General features: G+C 36.8%; 3 protein-coding genes, 1 long non-coding RNA gene and 1 pseudogene across 4 annotated transcripts; 3 read left to right on the top strand and 2 right to left on the bottom strand.

Moving 5' to 3' along the window:
• Positions 1-664: 664 nt before the first annotated feature.
• On the top strand, positions 665-4,473 carry LOC104787715 (cytokinin hydroxylase). Its single transcript, XM_010513325.3, has 4 exons — positions 665-1,013; positions 1,228-1,687; positions 2,045-2,417; positions 3,936-4,473. Exons 1-4 carry the CDS (start codon positions 731-733, stop codon positions 4,356-4,358), a joined length of 1,539 nt encoding a protein of 512 aa, XP_010511627.2. The 5' UTR covers positions 665-730; the 3' UTR covers positions 4,359-4,473.
• Positions 4,474-5,535: 1,062 nt separating this feature from the next.
• On the top strand, positions 5,536-7,007 carry LOC104789655 (uncharacterized; annotated as a pseudogene).
• A 3,024-nt stretch (positions 7,008-10,031) lies between these two features.
• Positions 10,032-10,705, bottom strand: LOC147944727 (uncharacterized). Its single transcript, XR_015557045.1, has 3 exons — positions 10,555-10,705; positions 10,171-10,458; positions 10,032-10,083 (listed from the first exon to the last, which is right to left on the bottom strand). It is a non-coding gene; the product is annotated as an uncharacterized LOC147944727 (long non-coding RNA).
• Positions 10,706-15,388: 4,683 nt separating this feature from the next.
• Positions 15,389-15,847, bottom strand: LOC147944726 (uncharacterized). The gene has a single exon (XM_087512700.1). The coding sequence runs from the start codon at positions 15,845-15,847 to the stop codon at positions 15,389-15,391; it is 459 nt and encodes a 152-aa protein (XP_087368826.1).
• Positions 15,848-16,572: 725 nt separating this feature from the next.
• On the top strand, positions 16,573-17,529 carry LOC147944725 (uncharacterized). Its single transcript, XM_087512699.1, has one exon. It carries the CDS (start codon positions 16,573-16,575, stop codon positions 17,527-17,529), a length of 957 nt encoding a protein of 318 aa, XP_087368825.1.

Raw genomic sequence — 17,529 nt, 5'->3', positions numbered from 1 at the left:
ATCTCTCGACTCAGTTCTTAACATTGTTCTCATATTCGTAACTTTTTGGGGAAAATATCTATTCATCTTCACTTAATGAAGATTTTTAAGCTTTATTCTAAATCAATTTGTAATTCAATTATGTTTCTTTCATCTTTGATTTTCTTTTTGTCTACGGTTGAGTAGTCTTTTAATAGGTTTTAGTCATTTCTAAGGAGATTTCATAATTAACTGATGGTTAGGAACTTAGGATTAGTGTTTTGTATCAGAGTGACCCCACTTTGTGAACCAAAAACATTTTCCCCAACGTTTTTAATGGATAAATTTATTATGTCCATCTTTACATACTTATGTTGCAAAGTTTTTCTAAAATTATATATATATATATATATTAAAAATAAAAAAATATATCTATGAAAAAAATATATTAAAAAAATAAAAAATTTCTTCTCCTTACGTGTTTATATCTATGAAAAAATGAAGTCGAGAACAAAAAAACTAATAAATAAGTAGTTTTTTAACAAGTACTAAACATTTTTGAAAAAGTAAAAGATTAGAGTATAAAACAATAATAAGATATTATATTATCATCGTTTTTGTTTTTTGCTCCACTGCTCTCTGCAGCACCTATAAAAGAGATGCTTTGGTACTCAGCAATGCTGTTCCGTATCTCTCACCAAACCATCTCTTCAATTCTCTCTCTCTCTCAAAAATCTTGTTTATTTTTTTTAATAAAACAAAGAATATAAAGATGATGGTTATCTTAATACTAAAGTATGTCCTCGTGATAGTCATGACTTTGATATTGAGAGTCCTATACGATTCCATTTGTTGCTACTTCCTCACACCAAGACGCATCAAAAAGTTTATGGAACGTCAAGGCGTCACCGGCCCTAAACCACGCCTCCTTACCGGAAACATCATCGATGTCTCCAAAATGCTCTCTCACTCCGCTTCTAAAGATTGTTCCTCCATCCACCACAACATCGTTCCGCGTCTTCTTCCTCACTACGTCACTTGGTCCAAACAATACGGTATGTACAGTGAAGACCCATCCAACGTTTTTAGATGTCCAGCGTTAAGATTAACATTTTGTGTCATTTTAATATATGTTTTCTTTGTTACCGTAAAATAAAAACTGAAAGCATGAAATTACGGTTTGGACGAGACATGCATACAATACATTTGCCAGTATATATTACACACTTTACACTTAGGCCATGTAATGACTGAAATGTCATTTTACAGGGAAGAGATTTATCGTATGGAACGGGACAGAACCGAGGCTATGCTTGACAGAGACAGATATGATTAAAGAATTGCTAACGAAGCACAATCCCGTCACCGGGAAATCATGGTTGCAACAGCAAGGGACTAAAGGGTTTATCGGACGTGGGCTACTCATGGCCAACGGCGAGGCTTGGCACCACCAGCGCCACATGACGGCGCCAGCGTTCACACGTGATAGACTCAAAGGATACGCGAAGCATATGGTGGAGTGCACGAGTTTGATGGCGGAGAGGCTGAGAAAGGAAGGTGAGGAAGAGGTGGAGATCGGAGAGGGGATGAGGCGGCTCACAGCGGATATAATCTCAAGGACGGAGTTTGGAAGCAGTTGTGACAAAGGAAAGGAGCTTTTTAGTTTACTCACTGTCCTCCAACGTCTTTGTGCACAAGCCACTCGCCACCTCTGTTTTCCCGGCAGCCGGTAAGCTTTATTTTATTTCATAAAACTTTATTTGATTTTTTTTTTTGTGTGTTAAGAATTGCAATTTATATCAAATATTTTGTTAAAGAATAATATAGTACGTTTGACAAAAAAATAATAATAATAATAATATAGTACTATGTAAATATATTTTGTTTGGTTCTCACGATTTTTTAGTGTTACTTAATTTGATGACACGTTAATTTAACCATATCCACTAACATATTAAATTTGACAAAAATAACAATATTTTTCATGAATGACGACTTTTACATGGTCACTATTTCTGCCAACATAAAAACGTTGCATGCATCTAACTGATGACTTAACGTGTAGTAATTTTTTTGTATTTCAAAGGTTTCTACCGAGCAAATACAACAGAGAAATAAAGTCTCTAAAAACGGAAGTGGAACGTCTTTTGATGGAGATCATAGAGAGTCGAAGAGACAGCGTAGAGATTGGTCGGAGTAGCTCCTACGGCGACGACCTCTTAGGGCTTCTCTTGAACCAGATGGATAGCAACAAAAACAACCTTAATGTTCAGATGATAATGGATGAGTGCAAGACTTTCTTCTTCACAGGCCATGAGACGACCTCTCTTCTCCTCACGTGGACTCTCATGCTCCTTGCTCATAATCCAACGTGGCAGGACAAGGTCCGCGATGAGGTTCGGCAAGTTTGTGGCCAAGATGGTGTCCCCTCCGTTGAACAGCTCTCAAGTTTTACCTCGGTATGTTCTTTTCACTCAGTCTCACAGTTTACATTATTTCGTTGTATTTTAAGTGGAACAATGGTTTCTCATCACTGTTCTCTATAGTGGCCACTTAGACACCTAGACGTTTAGTCTCGGACGTTCTGATTGTGACCAACTCGTTGACAAGAATTCAACGATTCTTTGTTTTAATAATAGGCATCCGATTAATCAAATTCATGGACGGGTTCATATATTTTTATTTTTAATAATAAAATACTAAGAATGAAAAAAATATCGAAAAAGGTATATTTAATATCATATTATAATTTTTCTATTCACAAAATATTAAATAAATTCAATAATACAAAAATGAAAAAATACTAGTTAATCCTCGACTAACCCGGTCATTGATTGATTAGGCGTTACGCCCTCCTCGAATGCTCGAGTAGTGCAAAATGAATTATGAATATCGGTTTTCAATAGTGTTTTAAATAACTGTTTTTTTGTTTAATGATGAGCTAGGTAGGTAATTTTCATCCTCGCAAAGCTAGAATTCGTTATATGTTTTCTTTTTTATTAAAAAATAAATATATATATATATATATAAGTAAAGGTGATCTAGTTAACCAAAGAAAAATCAGAATTCTTTTGAATATACTAAAAGGAAAATGAAAGAGAAAGATCTTACAAGTTTCACGTTTCCATTATAATTACAAGAAAAATAAAAATTTAAAATAAAATGTATGAGATATAAAGAAGTAAGAACAATAGTATAGTGTAACAAACTCAAAACAAAACAAAAGTCTCTTAAAAAATTTAAACGTATGTGTTAATGTTTTATGCGTTGTTATGCATATACACATATCTACTAAGTTTTGACTTTGGTCGAGAATTTGGATAGAATCACAATTATATCTTTCATTTTATAAAAATTATTTGCTCGTAACGCCAGTTTTTATGGGTGCGGGTGGGGTAGTACCTTCATTCAACACACTACAGGCAATGCCACTAAGTCGTAGTGCTTCTTCCGTAACTAAATCTCAATTACTACATATCTGGTCAACTTTTAATATGATATAAATAGATATTTCATTAATATTGCCATAAATTATTATTATATAGTTTTGAAGTCAGATACTCAGATGATTCATTTCATGTAATGACATAGAACATAATTTATGTATTTATTAGACTAATATGAAATTAACATTAGCATTGTTCAACATTTGATTAGATAGATCGAGACACTCGTGATGAGGCTTTCCACATCTAAAAATCGAAATAAGGCAGATTTAATAATGAGATAAATAAAATATTCCACTTGTTGAAAAGATTAGCACTACAACATGCTTTGCATAAAATACTAAAAGATATCCTTCATTAAACGATTTTGACAGCTTGAAAGGCAATTCTTAAAACCATGTAAAGATCTGTGAGAAAGAGTCATAAGGCACTTCACAAGATTGTTAGATATGATATCTTAAAAGGATTTGCTATAATTTAATTCAACTAACTTATCTTTCTTTCTTTCTTTATGTTTTCTTCTTTCAACAGTTAAACAAAGTGATAAACGAGTCACTACGACTTTACCCTCCTGCTACTCTTTTACCAAGAATGGCCTTTGAAGACATAAAATTAGGTGACCTTATCATCCCTAAAGGTTTATCTATATGGATCCCTGTCCTTGCAATCCATCATAGTAAAGAATTATGGGGTGAAGATGCGAATGAGTTCAACCCTGAGCGATTTGCAACTAGAAGTTTTGCATCTAATCGGCATTTCATGCCTTTTGCGGCTGGACCAAGGAACTGCATTGGCCAAACTTTTGCAATGATGGAGGCAAAAATAATATTAGCAATGCTTGTTTCCAAATTCAGTTTCGCAGTATCGGATACATATAGACATGCGCCTATTGTTGTGCTTACTATAAAACCCAAGTATGGAGTTCAATTAATTTTGAAGCCACTTGATTCGTGAAAGGAGACTTATCTAGTAAAGCTCCTTGAGAGAGTTCTGATTTTTGAGTGACATGAGGGATTTGTAATTGAAACGATTTTGAAATGAGTATAATGAAGAGTCTTTTGTTTATTTATTTGATAATTAATTTCATTTTTTATTTATTTATGGAATCCAACGTAATATTAATTCAACCAAACAAAAAACGTTTTTACAAAATATGTACACATAAGCTGATAGAATAAACGCTGATAATTCAAAATAAAATTGGTCGCAAATTATCTCAAAAATTGGTGACAAATTTTTGAGTTGCATTCGTCTTTAATTATATAACAACATATCCAAATATGTAATTTACAACATGTATGCATGATAACTCCTCTATACAACATATCCAAATATGTATTGCTCATGATACGGTGGTTCCAATCTCGCCGCCATGATCCCAAATGATCCTCTTTCTCTGACTCGTCTATAAAAACGAACTTTTGATTTAAATGAACTTTTCACACTTCTAGAGATTGTCTTACTTTCTATTGAATCTGATCCTTGTGGTTTGAGAGTATTTATTGAATTTAATGTGATAACTATTATATAATTTTTGGTCTTAATTACTCCATTGGTGATTAATCTGTAACTGTGAGAGGTAACTTATAATTACTCCCATTTGAGGAATAAACTTTTTATTGGTGCTAATAACAATTGACAGAGAAAAGTAAGAATAAAAAGGGAATCAAACTAATTTCCAAACTCTAAACTCTACAACATGAAAATCATCAAAAGTCAACTTCTATAAAAACAATGGAAAGAAATACAAAGTCAAAATAAGTGGAAATGCACTGCATCAAACAACTTTTAACCTTAGAACAAGTAATTTATTCATTTATTTTTGTTAAAAAGAACAAGTAATTTATTAAAAATAAAATAAATGATTTACCAAAGCTAATGATTTTTTCGCGAATCTAAAAGAAATCTACATAGCAAGTCATGGGATAGAGGGTGAAAAGTGGGTTGATGGCTACCAGTTTTAAACCAATAATATTAATTTACTTTCATTTGTCGACAGAATTATTTATATAATTTTTGTCGACATGATTATAATCATAATTTGACTGTATATCCCACGTTTGGAAATTTAATATACTCAATGATACTCAGTTACTCACATTTTGTTAACAGAATCAATCATGAATTGATACTTGATAGAACTTTTCGTTTTCCGAACTCTAATTGTGTGCTAAAATGTTTTGATGAGTATTGTTTACCATTTTTCTTAAATTATTGGAAATTTTTCAAAATAAAAACCTATATTTCCACCGTTTCTTCTTTCTCTCGTGAGCGATATCAACGAGGCAAAGCAACCGTTCATTTATCTTCCCTATTTCTGGCCGGCGTTGGCTTCTCCGGCTTCGGCCATCATCATTTCCTTTTCTGTTGATTTAAATCTTTGTATTTACTTCTTAATCTTAGGTTTTAAGTTCATAGAAATGGCAAATCTATGGCTATCAAACCCACACTCTTTGTCTTCATACGATGATGTTGTGTAAGAAGTTGAATCTGTCGTTTCCATATAAGAATTCTATCCTTGTATGGGATCCACCTATGGTCTGGCTTATGAATCAATTCTACCATAGGTTTTCACTAGATATGATAGAATCATCTTTTCTAGAATGTCGCTCCTCCCCTCTAATGTTGATTTGATGGAATCGTGATGTCCTTCCATGTAGAAGGTTTGTTTCCGGCACTTTCTATTGTTGCCGGTGTATTTTCCGGTTATTAACCGGTGATTGTCCTCTTACCCGAGGGTATGGAGATTACACTTGGGTTTTTGATCCTGGAATCAATAGAGGAATCAAACCAGTGGACAGATTTAACAGCAGAGATCGAACATGGTATGTTTCTCGAATTGATTTGGGATTAAGTTCTATCCTTGGATTTCTGGTTATCTGTGTACAATTTTGGGTTGAGTACTCTTCGGAACATATCAACGGACTTCTCGTGACGTTAACATTTTCCAATGGAGATGTTTTCCCATTACCATGTTTGGAGTATTCCATCTTTTCGATTGATTTTATGGGTTGTGGAGTATGTGGTTTTAAAGTTAAGGTGAAGAACTTTTCTGATGATGATGGTGACAAATTTCCTTGGTCGGAAGCCTTCTTTTTACCGGAACGAGATCATCGTTATATTCATGGGATTAGCCTTTGGTATAATCTAACACAAGTCATGGTCGTGATAGGAAGGACAACGGCGGCTAGTAAATCTGATGGTGTTGTTCTCTCTTTTCTTTGGTTGAGATATTCTGCTTCTATGAAAAAGGAAATTATGGCCACTAACCGACATCAATGCGTTCGGCGTTTCGAACATGTTATATTGAGTTTCCAAACACAAGAATTAAAATCACTTCAAGCAACATTTCAGTTTTTTCATTTAACAAAAGTAATGTGAAAAGCATTTTGGAGTTTCATCTATAAGATGATAGCTAATTACGAATATGTGAAGAGGGGACGTAACAGATTTTATCTGTTAGCTTGTAAGGCTTTCAATTGTAATGCAGGGTCATTTCCACTTCTTCATCGAAATTGTGTTCAATTTCCTTTATTTATATCATTGGTTGTGTATGAGTGGTTCATGTATAATGTAAAACTCTTTATGATATAATACATTTGATTTGCCGAAAAAAAAAAATCTATATTTCAAAATGTTTTGAAATTTTTTAAAAATTAACATTTTTTGTTTGCAATATATATGTTTTGTCACTAAAACATACACAATATTAAAATTTTTACGTTAGTTGGTTTAACAAAGTGACAAATAATCTATTTCTAACTACCTACTACGCGGAATAACATGATTTATCACTACAAGAAAACAGGCAGTTAGCGACTACAGTATTAGTCGCTTTGTAGTCGTATAAACTGCGTTTACGACCAAATAGCGACTAAATCAAGCAGTCGGAGATCGATAGTCGCTAATTTATGTAGTCGTATTTATAGTCGCCTTTTAGCGACTACTGTACGACCAAAAAATATAGTCATTATATAGTCATTAAGTAGTCGTCTCATAGTTGTTAAAATACGACTATATTACGACTATAGTGTGATTAATTAGTAACTAAGTGTTATAGTCGCTATATAGTCACTTACCGTAGTGACTATATAGAAACTACAGTACGACTATTTGGCCACTGATGTTGATTTCAGAATCTGTATGTTACGACTATTTAGCCACTGATGTTGATTTCAAAATTTGAAGGTTTCATATACTAATTTCCCATTATCCTCTTATTTTCATTCCCATTATCCTCTTCTTTTCATTCTTGTATACCAATTTTAATTGAAAGATTCGAATTTGGAAAGACATAATATCGAAATATTGAAATACAATACATGTTCAAGTTACAGAAATCAAAAGAGCGAGAGATAGAGTTCATACAAAAGTGGCAATGAGTTCATACAAAAGAGCAAGAGATAGAGTTCATCCGAGTAGAGTGAGATAGAGTTCATCTAAAAAGAGTGAAGACATATAAGAAACCTATTAAGCAGCGGTTGATGGAGTTGGAGTTGGATCATCTTGGGGAAGAGGTTCTGTGGTTGTCTGTTTGCTTGCAACGAAATTCTCAAACCGCGGATCATTTTCCATCATAAACTCCTCGACGATTGATAAATGGTCAATCTTGTCCTTCTGGGCAACAATAACTTTGGATTGCTCAGCTTCACGCACAGCTGTTTCTGCATCACGCCTCCGCAGTTGAGCAGCCTATTCTTCTATCATTCGTTGAGCTTCCTTCAACTGTTCCTCAAGGACTGCCTTGCTCGGGATGCGGGTTGATGGCTCCAGTTGTTGTATTTTTGTTTCCTGATGTATTTTCGTTGAGTTTGTATCGATTATGACATTTTGAGATTAATAAGATGAGTATTTTTCTTTATGTTTGACTGTTGTTGTCATGGGAAAAGAGAAATAGCTCGGGTTTCTATTTTTGGAAAGTTTCCATAAATAGAAAGTTTCCACAAAAGGAAGGTTTCCATAAATAGGAAGTTTCTAAAATGGGAATGTTTTGTGGAAAAGTGAGGTAGATCTAGCCGGGAGATACTCGTTGGCATCAGTGTTTGTTTTTGCTCTAGGCCGTGTGGGCCCAACTCACGTGATACCGATAGCTCGATGGACTTTGTGGCCAGAGAGTGGGAGTGGTATGTTGCTTCGGATGACGATCCGAGAGCGCGCTTGAGGGTGACGACCCAAGAGCGGGATATGTGAGGCTCCCTGGATACCGTAGCTGTGAGCCGAGGCTCGGCAGTGAGCCGGTATGTCTCGAGGGTTGCGACCCGAGAGCGGGGGGAGTGTGTGTGGGTGACTTCCTGGATGCCGTAGCTTAAGGCGGTTGGCCTGATAGCGAGCCGGCATGATTCGTTGGTTGCGACCACGGACGGGGGAAGCACTGAGTTGTGAGCAGATAGTGTTATGATGCGAGTATATTGGCTAGAGGGAGACCTCGAGGGTCAGTCGGAGGTGTGCGGGCTGTTGCGACAGTGGCACGGGAAACCTTGGCTGACGGTGTTTAGTCCGGTCTGGGGACGTGCGGGCCGTGCAGACGGTGGCACGGAGGTCCTTGGCAGATGGACGGTAATGCGGGATTCGGGGACGAATCCGTATAGGTGGGGGAGAATTGTAACATCCGCGAACCAGAATTTGGGATTTTGGAAGGAGTGTCGATCGACACCCTAGTGGCATCGATCGACACCACTAATTTCTGGGTTCGACCGGTTTGATTTAATTGCCGAATTGGTTCGGTTTGGTTTGATTTAAATCCCTAAATCGCATTTAGGGTGTTAAGGGACGAATTAAGGGTTTTGGGGAGTCTCATTGTTGTCGCCGTTTTGTGTTTTTGGAGAGAAAGAAAGAGAGAAAAGAGAGAAAACGTTTTTGTGACTTTCTGGGCTTGTTCTTGGAGATTTTGGAGAGATCTGAAGCTATAGGAGGGTTAGCTGTTGCTGGAAACGAAGGAGGAGCCTTTGGAGGTGTTGTTTTCCACGTTTCTCAGTCCTTTCTTCCTGTTCTTGAGGTGAGTGCTTGACCATGGTTGATCTAAGCATGAGATCCCTCTTGTTTTGTGTGATTCCTTGTTGTTTGTGTTGTTCTGTTGTTTGGGTTCGTTGTTTGTGTGATTTCTAGTGGATTCCGAGTTGTTTGGACATGATTGGAGTCGATTTTGGGTTGATTGGAGTCGGAGTTCGTCGCTGAGTTTCGCGCAGATCGTGGTTGCAGAGGAGGCATCGATCGACACTCACGAGCATCGGTCGACACCATTCTGAGGGGCATCGGTCGACACAAAGGTAGAAGAGCCACATGCTTGCTTATGCTTTCCATTGACAAGGCAGTCCTTGAGGCTTCCAACTCCATAAGGTTTTCCTCTTGTATCTTTCTCAGTGGACTTGAAAAGAAGAGAAAAGTTAAGATTAGTGGATGACAAGTTAAACTATAAGACTATAAATGTGTATTGGTTTTTTTAAAAAGTTACCTCAAGGAAAATTTGTGTATATTCTTCTGTTGTGAGGTCCCGTGGCCGTGATTCTCCATCTGACACAGCAAAAGACTCTGCCTCCAACTGAGACAACCTCTCTTGAACAGTCTTCTCATAAGTTCCTGCAATCTTCTCTGCCTTCCGATCAACATATGTACTATCAGGCTTTGTATGTGCCTTGATAAACACCTCACCAAGTCGGACTTCTCTTCCCAATTCCTCAACCTGCAATGTTAGCCAAGAAACAAAGATTAACTAAAAAAATAACAGCTAGGTAAGAATTGAAAGTGGCAAAAATAACAGCTACTTAACCATTTCGTCTTGAAGCTGTCGATACGACTTTGGCCCTGAGAGGTGGACGTGAGGACCTAGGCCGTTACGGTCAGACATACGGGCATCAGAGTAGGTTTTACTCCTTTGTTGTGCTACTTCAGTGTCCCAGTAATCCTCCATCGTAATCCAGAGAGTGTCGCCAATCCAGTTTGGTTGAACTCGACTAGTCCTCACACTGCTAACCATGTCTTTGATCCGGTTTTGACAGATTCCCTCAAAGTAAGCTTGAACAGTCCCGGTTATCAAAGGATCCCAAGTGTGGGTTTTCTAGAAAAAAATGAGCTATTGTGAATGAAAAGAAGACATGTAAAGCTATGTATGAAGGCTATGTATGAAAGCTATGTAAAAAGGATGCATCCTTACCGCGAACTCAAGGAAGTATCTCTCTTGTTTGTCCCGCGGCACACATGTCCAGCTGTAGAAGGGACCTTCGAATTTGTTTTGAAGAATTTTAGTAATCTTCCGAACAAGTTTCGATCCTTTGTCACGAGTAAACCTCCATACACATGAACCAATAAAATAAGTAAGATCAACAGAAATGAGATCAATACAAGACAAGACCACAGTCATTGCTATTCGCACAAGAAAAACCAACAGAAATGAGATCAATACAAGACAAGACCACAGTCACTGCTATTCGCACAAGACAAGACCACAACCATTTCTATTCGCACAAGACAAGACCACAACCATTTCTATTCGCACAAGACAAGACCAACTTAGAAGCTATTCGCACAAGACAAACCAACAGAAATGAGATCAATACACTACATGGACACAGTCATTGCTATTCGCACAAGACAAGACCACAACCAATTCTATTCGCACAAGACAAGACCACAACCAATTCTATTCGCACAAGACAAGACCACAACCATTTCTATTCGCACAAGACAAGACCAACTTAGAAGCTATTCGCACAAGACAAACCAACAGAAATGAGATCAATACACTACATGGACACAGTCATTGCTATTCGCACAAGACAAGACCACAACCAATTCTATTCGCACAAGACAAGACCACAACCAATTCTATTCGCACAAGACAAGACCACAACCATTTCTATTCGCACAAGACAAACCACAATCATTGTTATTCGCATGTGAAGAGGAAAATCATACCATTGGGTGTTCGGTACGGGTGTGGGAGAGAGGACAGTGGTGAACTTATCCCTGTCTGGAACCACAAGTAATGCATTTAGAGCACGCAACACATCCGACTGTAGTTCGGGCAACACCGGAGAAGATTCTTCTTCAAAGTTGTTCCCTTGAGACGATGGATGTGATGGATGCGACTGACTTCTCGCCTGAGTTTGAGAGGGTCAAACAGGAGAAGGCGGAGAGACTTCCCGACTTCTAGCCTGACTTCTCGCCTGACTTCCCGCCTGACTTCTTGCCTGAGTTTGAGAGGGTCGAACTGGAGAAGGCGGAGAGACATCCCGACTTCTGGCCTGAGTCTGTGGATTGAAGTGGACTTCTTCTGAAGGAGTCCGGTGTAGCTCGGGTGGAGTTGGATGTGTGGACGAGTTCTGAAAAAGTTGTTGCGGCGGAGGATAGTTCCGGATCTGGGCTGGAGACTGTCGTTGCAAACCGCCGACTTGTGCTTCAGGCATCTACAGAGGAGAGTATTAGGCTGTCCCGCCGGCGTGAAGTTGTACCGACTGGGCAGAGTATTAGGCTGTCGATTTGGTGGTGCCCCCGTCGCTCTCTGAGTAACGTTAGGACCAACCTTCCTCTTCTTCCCTCGATTTGGCATCTTGTTGGTGATTGAAACTGATAGATTCGAAGAGATTAGGATTGTGTTGTGAGATTAGGGTTTGCGAGAGAAGCGATAGAGTTGAGTTTTGAGAGAGTTGTGTTGTGTGTGAGATTTAGGGTTTTCACGATTTTAGTTAGTGGGTTAATGGGTTTATTAATTAGTGGGTTAATGGGTTTAGGTTAATTAATGGGCCTTAAACATTATAATTAAGATATATATTATAATTAAGATAGAAATTATAATAATAAAATTAATTTATAATTATAATTATAATTTCTATAATAAAATTAAGATAGAAAAGATTCTATATGTAATTTCTATCTTAATTATAATAATAATTAAAAGAATTTGTAATTATAATTTCTATCTTAATTATAATAATAATTAAAAGAATTTGTAATTATAATTTTTAGAAAAACAATAAATTAATTTTATTATTATAATTTCTATCTTAATTATAATAATAAATCTAGACATAAATTATTTTAGTACTTATTAATCCTTAATGAATATTGAAACAAAAAAAGAAATAAGGAAAAGATTCTATATATAACCTATATAGATGCTTTAAATAGAGCATATTCATAAGAAATCCTATGCAAATATTGTTTGTGAATAAAAGTAAGAAAATGATAGGCTTCTTAAAACATATGTTTGTTTTCTTCTTCTACTTTCCCTTCTATTGCCAACAGGTTCTTTCGTATGACAGTTACTTCACGATCATTTAAATGCATCGAACGGATGCATCATAACTCTTCTACCCGAGAAACATCTATTGTTCTTGCAAACACTACATGGACAGAAAAACTTATCGCCATTATTCTGAACTGTAACTTGGCTACTTCCAAACGAGAATTGGTCCAACCCCACTAATTCGATTCTAATGAAAAATTTCCCGCCATTATATATATATTGTGTTTTTTTAAGAACTATATGTATATTTTTTTGGAGAAAATAAAAGTTTTTATAAAGTCAAATTTTTTTTTTAATCTACATTTTTTTTGGGGAAGGAAAGACAATTGTGTTGGAATGAAGGTGACAAATGGGTGCAATTTGTTTTTAAAGACTACACCTATGCCACTAATAGGCGACTACTCAATATCAGTTGGCCTCCACAGAAAAACACGTTTTTTTAACTGTCTTTTATGACTATTTGGCGACTACGGGGTGACTATTTAGTGACTCGCCAAATGAGTCGTAGAATAGTCGCTAAATTGATGACTATAGTACGACTATCTACTGTGGTCGGTAAAGTAATGACTGATTGGCGAGTAAATTACTGTAGTCACAACTTAGTCGTAAAGTGGTCACTATCTAGTCGTTATTTTTGGCGACTACAAATGTAGTCGCTACTTGTAGTCACTAATCGACTGTATTTTTGGCGACTACAAATGTAGTCGCTACTTGTAGTCACTAATCGACTGTTTTCTTGTAGTGTATTAGAATTCAATTATGTTAATTCAAAAGACCGTAAACATAAAATGTTAACTACTTCTACTTGGTTAGGTTCAAGACACTTTTTTCTCCTAAAATATAACAATGTGTGTAATATTTTAATGATTTTAGAAGCATATTCGGAAAAATAACTCGCTGTTGGAAACATTGACATTTTTAAAAAAAATTACAAGGTTTTTTTAAAGAATACTGCTCATCGTTTTTAACTTCAAGGTGTTTTTGGAAACTTTCATAAGTTTTCTCTGTAAAAACACTGTCAATTGCCAATTGGACAGTGTAGTCGTAAGATTCTGGCTTGGAAACTAAGTTGGGAGAGATAAAACACACATATATGAAGATACTTTCTTTTTAGTAAATCAAGAGTTGGTTTCTTAAACCAATAATGAAAGGGTGCCATTAAAATATGAAAAGTTAGTCGCCCTAATTTCTCTTACATTTGTTTAAGATATGTAGAAAAGATCTTTTAATAGAATTCATTTAAAAAATACATGAAGAGTTTTGACGGTTGTCTCTGCTGTAAGGCCACATTGTTTTTTCTTTGGCTTTGAGGTCACATTATGTTCTCTGGCCTATCTTCACCTTATTTTTTGGACTGTATATGGTAAAAAGATGAATTCATAGAAACTCATAATTGTATAGTAAAATGGGTTCAATCAAGAACAAGCCGTTAAATAATTAAGAAACATGAAAAATAATAGGAATTATAAGTGATGGGGTAACGAGTTGATATTTGTTAATTAAGTTTATCTTGTTCTTGTTTTTAGGTCAGCACTTATAATGTCTTCTTTTTTTTTTTTTTACAAAGATTTGCTTTCATTAACCAACCGAAAATGAGTTCATACAAACCATAGAAACAAAGAGAATGTAGCTTAACACAAAGTAAAAGGAACAGCAAAGGGAAAGCAAATACTACACGAAGGTAGCTAAGGTAGCTCGACGAAGGATCCATGAAGACTTAGGAACCAAAGCTAGATAGCCAGATGATGCAAAGGATAACACGGTTTGTCGAGAATTTATCCAAGGACAAAGTAATGGTCACGGTCAACAGAATAAGTCTATAAACTTGATTTTTGCATTTTATTTTCCATTATTTTAAGTGAGTGAATTGATAAAGCACCCTATTTCATAACTGAGGATATGTCAAATTGTATTATATAAATTTTAACTTTTAAAACTATTTTATATGTCTATTACTCATTTATTATATAAATTCCAGCTTTTAAAACTATTGAATTTTTGTTTGTATTTTGCACCAAACCTATTTATGAAAAGTAATATGACTATCACGAACAAGAAATTCTAAGCGAATCAAATTTTAGAAATAGTGTTTACAATTTTTTGGGGGATACAAGTATTAGAACATCTCCAACTTACCTCTATTTTTTACCTCTAAACTCTATTATAGAGTAACTTTTGCTCCAATCCATCTATATTTTCATCTCTATAATAGAGATTGCTATTTTTTCTCTATATATAGAGAAACTTTATTTTTTCCTCTGTAAATAGTGGTGAACTATTATATTTGCAAAATAGTTCTTTTAATCTTTAACTTCTTTTATTTATGACCAAAATAAATAAAATAAGTATTTTTAAGAACTAATAATATAAACTTTAGAAGTTTTCGTATAAATATTTATTCTAAATATTGAGACTACCATTTGCAAAAGATAATATATATATAAATAATAAATTTTATTTTTCATTCATTCCATAATAATTATTTTAGTACAACAAAAACTAATAACTAAATAATTTGGTAAATTATTTTGGGATCCACCAATATCGCTAAAATATTGTCCAAACAAACCAAACGAAGTAGGTGGAGGAGGAGCTTGTTGGTTTTGTTGTTGATCATTCCGTTTTTATATAATATGTGCTTGTTCAGCCTCAAAATATCCATGAACATTTGGATGTAGAGTATTTAAGTCACAAAATAAAATTCTGTTTTTTTTTTTTTTTGCCAGCAGAATACAAGATTAGCTCAAACGAGCCAATTAGAAGGAAAATTGTTTACAAAGGTAATTGGATGCGACTCCACTCTAGCTCGACGCGCCAGTTTGTCCGCTCTACCATTTAGTGATCTGGGGATCTGAACGACAGAGAATGAGAGGAACCCAACCTTATCTTCTTCAATAACGTCCAGATATGTCTTGAAAGCAGGCCACTCAGAAGGCGAAGGCACCATCTTCACCAAGTCAGAACAGTCTGTCAGAAACACAATTTTCTCATTATCTGCACCAATCATACAACGCATTGCCCATATGAGGGCTTCCACCTCTGCATGGAGGGGTGACAAGCTACGGCGAGAGTTAGATGCACCCATAGTGGGCGATTCTCCCTCAGGAGAAATGCAATACCATCCTCTACCCATAAGCTGGTCAGTCGCCTTCCAAGATCCATCTACAAAGCATCGGTAACTAGATCCATGACCGTGAACCATGTCACAGGTCTGAGCCGTAGACATAGATAGAGGTCTAGGGCCACCCTGAGGGAAGGATCCTATGGGATCTTCTTAGGCTAAAGACCAAAGCTTTGATTCCTCTTCCGCTATCCGTGAAATTGCTACCGGATTGGTATTGATCAAGGTTGTGTCCGAGGCTCGACCGTACGGACGTCCGTACAAGTTCACAATAAGGCCGAGTTCTCTATCTAAGACATAAGAGCAAGGGAGTAGAGGAAGCTCGGTCCATCAAGCCCATTAAGTGTTCTAGAACACTCTAATCTAGCCGTTGGAGATCGGTGAGAAGAAGGAAGAGTCACGGCTGCACAAGTTGACTTAGGAGACGTCACTATCGCTTGGGAAACGCTCCTTCCTCTCTCTCTTAATGTCGACATCTTATGTTTCTATTCTTGTAAAGGGGTTGCCCTAATTTAGTCCTCTATTTAAGGTTGTAGACATGTGTTGTAAGATAATATTCTAGTGGAATCTTATCTTCTTCTCATTCTCTTTGTTCTAAACAAAACTCTCTCTCGATTCTACTCTCTATTCTCATTCACTTCCGCTAATTCTAACATGGTATCAGAGCCAGGTTGTTGTTCTTGACAATCTAACTCCTCTATTCTACAAATCTTCAAATCTTCTCACTCGATTCTCCATTCTTGCTCCTCTTGTTTCTTTTATTCTCCGGGTAAACGTTTTATCCAACGGTCTATAGCATTCAAACCATGGAAAACGCTAAGCCGATTATTACACCGATTGTTCTCAAGGGAACAAACTACTTGATGTGGATGAGAACTACAAGAACCGCCCTTGGAGGTCGAGGCCTTTGGAGTCATGTCAAAACCGACTATGTTCCGAAACAAAACCTCAAAGGAGAAGATGAAAGCGCTTCCGAGGTGGAAGTAGACGAAGAGAGCGAGAGGAAGGGCAAGTGGTTTCAAGAAGACCAAGTTGTCCTATCTGTTCTCCAGAACTCTCTCGACACGCCAATCCTTGAAGCCTACTCTTATTGCGAGACGGCCAAGGAACTTTGGGAAACGCTCAAAAGCGTTTATGGTAATGTCTCGAACTTGACCCGAGTCTTTGAAGTCAAGAGAGCCATCAACAGCCTGAGCCAAGATGACATGGAGTTTACTAAGCATCTTGGTAAGTTCAGGGCTCTTTGGTCGGAACTCGAGGCCTTACGGCCAAGTTCCCTAGATCCGACGGTTCTTAATGAGAGGAAAGAGCAAGATAAGATCTTTGGTCTCCTACTTACGCTTAACCCAGCCTTTAACGATCTCATGAAGCATATCTTAAGAGGAGACAAGCTTCCCAACTTTGAAGAAGTGTGTTCCCAAGTTCAAAAGGAACAAGGCTCACTCGATCTATTTAGCGGTAAGGGGGAGCTGGTCACGGCCAACAAGGGTGTGTACAAGCAGGAAGATAGGAAGGTCTGGGTGTGTGACCACTGTAAGAAGAGGGGTCACATGAAGGACAAATGTTGGATCCTTCACCCTCATCTCAAGCCAGCAAAGTTCAAAGCAAATCTCTCCAAGGAAGCAGTAAGTGAGAAAGGGGCCGGGTCATCGAGGCAAGGAGAAGAGGTGGCCATGACTGCGTCCTATGGGGAGGTGGTGAGAAAGTCTGACATAGAGGCTCTAATTCGTTTCATCGCCTCGCTCAAAGAATCTGGTTCCTGA

This window comes from Camelina sativa, chromosome 5, assembly GCF_030686135.1.
Source record: "Camelina sativa cultivar CO46 ecotype springtype chromosome 5, ASM3068613v1".
Taxonomy (NCBI): domain Eukaryota; kingdom Viridiplantae; phylum Streptophyta; class Magnoliopsida; order Brassicales; family Brassicaceae; genus Camelina; species Camelina sativa.
Note: the sequence above shows the minus strand (reverse complement) of the source record. Positions and strands in the feature narration are given on the sequence as shown.

Excerpts from the sequence above, each read along its gene's own strand:
- LOC104787715 (XM_010513325.3), top strand. The coding sequence starts at position 731 with ATGATGGTTATCTTAATACTAAAGTATGTCCTCGTGATAGTCATGACT. Across the intron at positions 1,014-1,227 it reads CACTTGGTCCAAACAATACG|GGAAGAGATTTATCGTATGG; the intron begins GTATGTACAGTG and ends GTCATTTTACAG. Across the intron at positions 2,418-3,935 it reads AGCTCTCAAGTTTTACCTCG|TTAAACAAAGTGATAAACGA; the intron begins GTATGTTCTTTT and ends TTCTTTCAACAG.
- LOC147944726 (XM_087512700.1), bottom strand. The coding sequence starts at position 15,847 with ATGGTTCACGGTCATGGATCTAGTTACCGATGCTTTGTAGATGGATCT.
- LOC147944725 (XM_087512699.1), top strand. The coding sequence starts at position 16,573 with ATGGAAAACGCTAAGCCGATTATTACACCGATTGTTCTCAAGGGAACA.